Source organism: Alligator sinensis, unplaced genomic scaffold (assembly GCF_000455745.1).
Source record: "Alligator sinensis unplaced genomic scaffold, ASM45574v1 scaffold421_1, whole genome shotgun sequence".
In the NCBI taxonomy this organism is placed as follows: Eukaryota; Metazoa; Chordata; order Crocodylia; family Alligatoridae; genus Alligator; species Alligator sinensis.
The window spans coordinates 3,844,717-3,853,238 of NW_005841871.1; the positions used below are offsets into that span (position 1 = coordinate 3,844,717).

General features: G+C 40.9%; 1 protein-coding gene across 1 annotated transcript in view; it reads left to right on the forward strand.

Moving 5' to 3' along the window:
• The window catches only part of JAKMIP1 (janus kinase and microtubule interacting protein 1), a 221,141-nt gene that overhangs the window by 161,914 nt on the left and 50,705 nt on the right, over positions 1-8,522 (forward strand). The window contains exons 13-14 of the mRNA XM_025195098.1: positions 3,029-3,112; positions 8,385-8,447. Of these exons, the coding sequence (XP_025050883.1) occupies positions 3,029-3,112; positions 8,385-8,447 (147 nt within the window). The remainder of the gene's footprint in view (positions 1-3,028; positions 3,113-8,384; positions 8,448-8,522) is intronic.

Sequence of the window (8,522 nt, forward strand, 5' to 3'; positions counted from 1 at the left end):
TCTAACTCCATCTTCTTTGTAATCACCATTGCATAATTGAAGGCAGTTATTAAATGCTCTCTGTCTTCTCTGATGTGGACTAAATAAGCCTAGTTTCCTCAGCCTGTCATAAGTCATGTGCCCCAGCCCCTCTAAGTATTTTCACTGCCCTCTGCTGGACTCTGTCCAATTTGTCTACATTCCTTCAGTAGTGGGGGAGACGGGGGCAAAACTGGACACAGTACTCCAGATGTGACCTCATTAGTGCTGAGTAGAGGGTAATAATCACTTCCCTTTACTGGATGGCAACACTCCTACTAATGCAGCCCATTTTGCTGTTAATCTTCTTTGCAGCAAGCTTGTGCTGTTGGCTCTGTCCACTGTAATCCCCCGGTCCTTTTCTGCAGAGCTGCTGCTTAGCCAGTCACTCCCCAACCTGTTCTGGTGTTTGGGATTGTTCTGTCCTAAGTGCAGGAGTTTGCATTTGTCCTTACTGAACCTCATGAGATTTCTTTTGATCCAATCTTCCAACTTGTTGAGGTTTCTCAAATTCCTAGCCCTACCTTCCAATCTGTGCTACTCCCCCCAGCTTGGTGTCATCTGCAAACTTGCTGAGAGTGCACTTCATCCCATCTTCCAGGTTGTTAAACATATTGAACAAGACTGGTCCCAGGACTGGCCTGCCAACTAGAAAGGGAGCCACTGATTAGTACCCTTGGAGCCCAAAGATCCAGCCAGTTTTCTATCCACCTTACAGTCCATTCATCCAACCCATACTTCCTTAGCTTGCTTGCACAAATGTGTTGGGACACCGTATTCCACAGCTGCTATACGTTCCTACCATTAGTTTCTACCCTTGCTGTTGGGTGCTAGTCTACCATAATTGTGGATGACTTTCACTTTGTTCCCAGGGTGAGCAAATAAGTTATTTTGTCTTAAAAAGGGCATAATTACACATTTTGTTAGAGTAATATTTCTCATGTGTTCACATATTTGACATCTATCTAAGATGATAAATTATGTCTTCAGTTATAGAAAAGGACGTTTTGGGGGCCTAACTTTTTCTTTCTGGCATTTTTTTAAATTGGAAGGCATTTGAAGATGCATGCTTTATGAGAACGCTGTTTGAAATAGTAACATTTTTCACAGGCATAGTCTTGTTTTTTTTCAATCACTAACACAAGTGCACATAGCCGTCCTTGCCTGGCACAGTTGGTGTGCCATGAGGATATGAACGGATGAACAGATGTCAAATTATATTCTGGGAGAAAGCATCTTGTCCTGGGATCACATAGATACACATGTCACTACCCCACTTCAAGTCCCTCTGAAGTATACTGGATGTAATGTACTAACACTTTTTTCCCATGGCATCTTTTTGTACATCTTTATCATTGGGGGTCATTCCTAGAACAAGCCTCTCAGACTGTGTACTCTTCTGACCACCTACTATTGAAAGAACAGCAATGCTTCTTGGAATGTCTATGGGTGTGTCTAGACAAAACGGGGGTCCTAAATTGAAGCAGAAACAAACTGCTTCAATTTAGGGTCTTTTAAACCCCTGTGTCGTGCACACACCCTGCATGTACCTGCCTCTCCGGCAGCAGGGAGGTGAGGGCAAGCTGCTGGCAAGTGGAGCAGTCCCTGGGCTAAGGGTGGGGCTGGTGCTTCTTCCACAGCAGCAGCGCACCCCCCGCCCCCCTCCCATGCAGTACCCACCTGCAGGCATCCAGCTCAGGTGGTCCCAGAGGGGCACTGCAGCTGTGGAGGGAAGCACTGGGCTCCTGTGCAGCTCAGGCAGGCAGACAGACAGGCTCCAGGGGGAAAAAAAAAGATCAGGCTTGCTGCTTTTCTTGGGCAGAGCCTGCCTTGCCAGGTTGCCTGCAGGGCTTCCTGCAGAGCCCCTGAGCTGCAGGGAGCCTGGTGCTTTGATCTGCAGCTGTAGGGGCACCAAACTAAAACTCATCGGAGTTTGTTTGCTGAGCCCCAAGTAATTTAAGGCACATTACGCTGCTGAATTTCCTGTAACCGCTGTAATTAGTGAAGAATACGCCGCCAACACGTGCAAACACCAACACCATTAAAGTGGTGCAAAAGCATTTAGCCCACTTTACAGTGTGGTGCACACATGCCCCTTGTTTTGTCTGCACACAGCCTATGTGTGTAAATGACTGTCACTGTAGTTTTGACTGGGGTCAAATAGTCCCAGGTCTGTTTACAGCTTGAAGGACTAACTGAATTGCTAAGCACCCACTTTTAAAGGGATTTAGGCATCCAGAGACTCGGATATAGATGTCTAGTGGGAATTTTAGTGATGCCTAGGCACCTAACTCACCTTCTCAATGCATAAACGGCTTGAAAATGCTGTTGCTAAGATCCTCCTACAAGTTGCCAGTCTCATTGGGGAATGGAAAAATTCAGGAGGTAATTTGCAGAAGGTACTCATAAGTCATGTGATCAAGTCCCAGGTGAGGCAGTTTTGCAGCTGAAGTGATTGTGTATATGGAGGTAGCTATCTTATTAAATGATGAAATGAAGATGACTTACAAGTGCCCTATGCTTTCTATTGTATAGGTCAGTATTTAAATTCTGGGTTATTTTAAATTTTATCTTTGGTGATATTTTGCATATACCAGATTTATTTAGTATTTTTATAATTCTCTTTTTTTTAAAAAAAAAGTTGCCCAGGTATTTTCTAGCTTTTGCAAGTTCATCCTGAAGAGTTGTGTTTCTCTTTTCTAACACAGTTTTTGGTAAGTGCTTTATTAATGAAAAACATTATCATATTACATTTTTCTTACGCTATGGGGGAACGAATGAGTGAAAATGAATGAGTTAAACACTTTATAAGATAAAATACAGGTAAACTAATTTAAATAAAAAACAGCTGAAATTCGCCTTGGGGCTGATAGAGGGGAAAAAAATACTAACCGTATCAAGATGTGATTATACAATAATTGAGTATTGGGAAAGTGGAGTTATAGAATCATACTTTTGCAATTCAATCAGCTGGCTGTTGTGACGGTGTACACTTTTTATATCTTTTCAGACTCGTGAACAATTGCAAGCTGACCTCCTCCGATGCCAGGCAAAAATTGAAGACCTCGAGAAAGCTCTGATTGAAAAAGGACAGGTAAAAGGCTCTCTCCATGCCCTCTGTCAAGTCATTCTCTCTTTTGCATATGGCAGTGCTCTTATCTTCATTGCATGCTGGTGTATTGGTGTGTTTGATGAAGCTTAGTTACTACTACAACAATGTAATAACTTGGTGAAAGGAAAATATTCTATAAATTGGAAAAGTTCTCATTTAAAAATCTTTTCCTAGAACGTTAATATGTTATGTCCACATGCATGAAGGTTGTTATTCAGTTCCCACATCATCTTTAACTAGCATCGGCTTCAGAGTTTTCAGCTTTTGCTTGGACAATCTTTAGCCATAATTCGAAACAAAAATGAATCCTATGCATTTTCCACATAGAACATATTTGGTGCCCAGACTGAAGGTATTAAAATGCGTTACTCCTATAAATATTTTAGTTGAAAAAATGAAGACTAAATGTGCATTTCATAGTTGAAACCTACCTTTCAACATTCATTTCATGGGATGAAATCCTTGCTGGTTTGAGTATTCAAAACTCCCACTGTCGTCATCATCAGTGTTGTCAACCCTTTTTTTTTTTTTTTTTTTTAACTGACAAGCAAACTTTTTTACTGGCACATGGTTTTACTGTCAGTTTTATACCCTGCTGCCCCCAACTCAGGGGATCCCCAGCTGTCCCCCCCACCCCAACACCCCTGATTGCACCTCACATGGTGTGTGCTGCCACCCAGCCCACCCCCAGCCTTACCCCTGCTGTACCTGCCTCCTGTCATGGGACAGACCCCCACCCTCTGCATCTCCTAGCTATGCATACCTTCTAGGTGAGCACTGAGCAGATGGATAGGCAAGCTGTGGAGGGTCTAGTAGTGAGCCCAACAGGGATTCACTAAAGGGCTCTGAGCAGCACTCCCACTTAGACACCAGGTGGCACTGCTCTGCTCTCTGTCCAAAGATATGTGAATCTAGCCTCAGTGGCCATGTCCATTGTGCAGGGGTGTGTGCCTGCAGCAGCACAAATAGCAGCAGCACAAATTTGTTCCACTGTGTGCTTTAGCGTACACCCCTACATGTGCGCTTTGTTGCAGGGCACTGCATCCTGCTTTGGGCAAACTGCCTTTGGCCAGTTCCTCCTGGCTCTTGGCATGCTGGAGCAGCCAGGGCACAATTGCAAGACTGGAGATGCTGTGGCTGGCAGCCAGAGCATCTCCCTGGAGGACCTAGCCTCTGTTTGTTCCAGCACACAATATTATAAGGTGTGCTGCACCACTTTTTTTTTTCTGGGTTTTTTTTCTTTGCTACTCAGAAAACCCAGTAGCAAATTTTGCCCCTGTGCTGCAAATTCACAGGGTGGGGCACTTTTTAACATTCCACGTGTGCGGTTTGTGGTGTCACAAACTACATATGCCTGCATGTGGGGATACAGCCATTCATTCACACAGATTGTAAAATGAGTTCAGTCTTACAGATGGCTCAATTTTTCTTGTGGACACCACAGACATGCATTTTTAGACTTTTTTTATATACTGTCTATAAATTTACAGGCAGTTGGCAACTCTATTTCATGGAGTGAAATCAGGTTTAAGACTCGATATATCTTGTTAGGGTTTGGCAAGAATAAATCCTGGCTGTTAGTGCATATTTGATGTCCAGGGGCATTAATAAACAACACGGGGGTTTAATTCTCCCTAAATTGAAGCAGTGTTTTTCTAAAAACACTGCTTCAATTTAGGGCAAAGTAAACCCCCATGTCATATACACCTGTATCCTTACCTGCCTCTGGCGGTGGGGAGGGGAGAGTGAGCTGCCTGCAGGCCAAGCAGTCCCTGAGCTGTGGGGGGGAGGCTGGTGCTTCCCTCTGCGGCAGTGGTGCCTCCTCCCTCCCCCCCAGGCTGCACCTGGCCACAGGCACCTGGCTCAGGCAGTCCTGGGATGCCCACAGCTGTGGAAGGCAGTAGTGGGCTCCTGCACAGCTCAGGCAGGCTCTGGGGAAGAAAAAAAAAAAAAAAAAAGATGATCAGGCTCATCACTTCTTTTTTCTTCAGTGCAGCTTGCCTTCCCACTGCTGCCAGGCTGCCTGCAGAGCTCCTGAGCCTCACGGAGCCTGATGATTCCCTCCACAGCTGTAAGGCAGCAAACTAAAGCTCCTCAGAAGTGTTTTAGTTTGCTGCACCCCAAAATCATTAAGGCACATTACGCCGCTAAATTTGCTATAGCAGCTGGAATTAGTGCACAATACGCCACCAAATTTGCAAACTCGTGCGAGCAGCAACACCATTAAAGCAGCGCAAAAGGCATTTAACAGGCTTTAGTGAGTTGTCTACAGATGCCCCAGGATCCTCCAGAAAGTTGGCCAGAATGATGAATTTGCATTTAAACATGTTCAGCTGCATCACTGAAAGTACCTCTGCAAAAATATGTAATGTTTTATTTTTACAATATTTATTGATGAAAAATATTTAAATATTGTTAGTGATATACAATATGAATGGGGGTATTCCATTTTTCATGAACTCTTTATATTTAATCTTCATTCTGTTTTATGGTTTGTTTTGTACAAGTTGTCTCTTGAAGTCAACAATATTGTACTGGCTTGTGTACGAGCCCCAATTTTCTGTTCTAGTAAATTTTGTGGAAATAAAGTATTTCCACAACAAACAAGAAGTAAGTAGGATAAATATTAGGTACTAGCTTATGAAATCTTTAAAAAAATAAATAAATCAGACACAGGAATAAACCAATTTGAAAGGCAAACTTTCCCTTCTGAGGATCTGTTTTTGTCAGTTTGGTATATTGTTAACTAAAACTTTAGGCAAATTGCTGCATTAAAAATATTTTACTATTAAAGTTATAATATCTAAATATTGTGTCTGTAAATAACACAAGGGCACAGGAATATATATGTGAAAAATGTTGTCAACGTTTGATTCCTGACTGATATACCTAAGAGGCGTGCTGGAAAAAATTAGTTTTTATTTATTTATTACCTTTGAAGATTCTTAACCCTGCTGCTCCCTGTGTCTCTCAGTTGTCTCGAGAAATCAATATCCAAGCGGTGGGATGCAATTTTATAATTGTCTTCTATGATTCAGATAGAAACTAAGCTTGAGACCCTCACCAGAAATTGCTGCTCTACCTCCTAGGGGCTCTGGCAGAACTTCATCTATTCACTGCCCTTATCTGCAGTCATACCAAACTGTTAATCCCTATATTTAACTAAATAAATGTTACAATAAACTGACTTAGTGCACTATGTGATTTTGTAGTTTAGGCACTGAGCTTCTGATAAGGGTGTTAAATTTAGTAAGAACTCTGAGCTCTTCATTCAGGTGAGAAGTAATCTTCTCAGGTGCTTGAAGCACAGTACTCTAAATCAGGAAACTTAAGCCCAGATTTTCAAAAACTGTGCGTCTTGCCCATGTATTTTAATTTTCATTTTAAAGGTAAAGAAACCTAGACAGCAGGAGCTGACATGCAATGTCTAATGTCAGATGTGCAGTGTTGAAGAGGAAGGCTAAGATCAGAGTGCAGGGCCAAGGGTTTTAAAAAATATATATTTGCCTTAGTGTTAGTCTTCTAAGCCCATTTTATGATTTTTTTTCACCCAAGACTCCCATCAACCCCTCTGTGCCCACATTCCTTGCATGCAAAATAGGTATGCTAATAATTTACCTCTGTAAAGTATTTTGAGGTTCTTTTATAAAAGACTTTATGGTAAGATTGTTTACTATCTGACCATAGCTTCTAAGGCCATTTATAAGGGGTATATTTTGTTAAGTGCTGCGTATCTTTATTTCTACTGAAAATCATGGTCTGGCCTCAAATGATCAAGTTTTGAAATATTTGTAATATCTTTCTTGTCAAACAAACTTAGACCATCAATGGAGCAAATAAGATCTGTCAATTATAGCTATAAAAGAAAGTTAGCAATCCTGTAAGGAAGGAATACATGAAAAAGCACTGTGGAAACACACTGGCCCCTAAGTCTATATGAAGTTTGGATGTTTACTTAAATCACTGGATGCAAGTTGTTCTGTCCTTTGAGCTTTGGAAGGGAACGCTGGGGAGAAACACTTCCAGTGGTTTCTCCATTCCTTTGACCATAAGTAAATGTCTAGCTTAACATTTGATTAGCATTATGTATTTCCTTACTTTAATTCCAGACTAGGTATTCATTACATATCTCTTTTTCTTCCCTGCCCCATACTCCATCTGGTATGTGTTTTAACACAAACTGAAACAACCTTCTGCCCCTAAGGAATTAGTCCCTGTATAAAAATAAGAGTGCATGTGCCTGCTTTTGTGTGTGGGTGAGAGGAAAAAAAATAAAATTAGAAAATTCCATAAAATAATTAATTCTGATGTGGCAGTCCATTTTTTCCAGCAAATGCTAATTTAAGTATCTAAGTAGTTGTTATATCAGCATGGTTCAACTGAAATTTGAAGCACCCTGAAGGGACTTGGGTGGCTATCTCATTCATTGGTAAATTGAACTGAATGTGCAAATCTCTTGTCTGCTTAGAAAATGTTGGTCTTAGACATATGTTAGACTTTAAACAAATCTTCCTTGATAGATCTGAAATTAGCTGGGTGATTTAGAAAACATTTCTCTTGGTATATAGTTGCCTTTATCATTATAAAAGTACCATTAGGGTAATTGAGCTGATCTTGCAAACACCTCCTACTCAGGTTATTAGATGGAAATAAAGATCCTTTTTCTGGGAGATGGCAATCTATATTTTTCCTAGCACCATCCTTTTTCCTTATTCCATACTTTATGCCATTCCAAAGGTTGCCTACAAGAGACCTATTCAAGCTTCCGTCTGAGCAGCTGATTGAAGAGCACTGTCCTCAGATGTTCTACTTCAGCTCATTAAATGTTTTCCCTCCCCTTCCCTATAAGTTTGTCTGTGACTTCAATTAAAATGCAGACATATTAAAACAAAGCTACTGAGCAAGATAATCCCCTTTTGGTAAAGGAAGATGAACAATAATAATAATTATAAGTTGAAGAAAAGGAAGAACATTGATAACATGCCTCCAAAATGATGATTATATGTAAACATTTTCAAACTTTAGCTAGTAACTTAGGCTGTACAGGGTGGGAAAGAAAAAAGGCCAGGTTACAGAGAATCAGAGTTTTATTTATTTTCTCATTGTTTTCCCAGGTTATCTATTTCTTAAAATATTTGTATTAGGCTTGTTCTTTGATGTGGGACCCACATTTCATTGTGAATTAATAACAGAAGCATAATTCTTTTTTTATTTCTTGGTTGAAAAAATATATTTAATTTTCCCCCCTCCACAGGATTCAAAATGGATAGAAGAGAAGCAGCTGCTTATCAGAACAAATCAAGAATTGTTTGAAAAGGTATATGGTCAGAATCTGGGAACCTTTGGGTATGACTTTTTAATAGGAATTATAAATGAAAGTGATGTGCCAAGA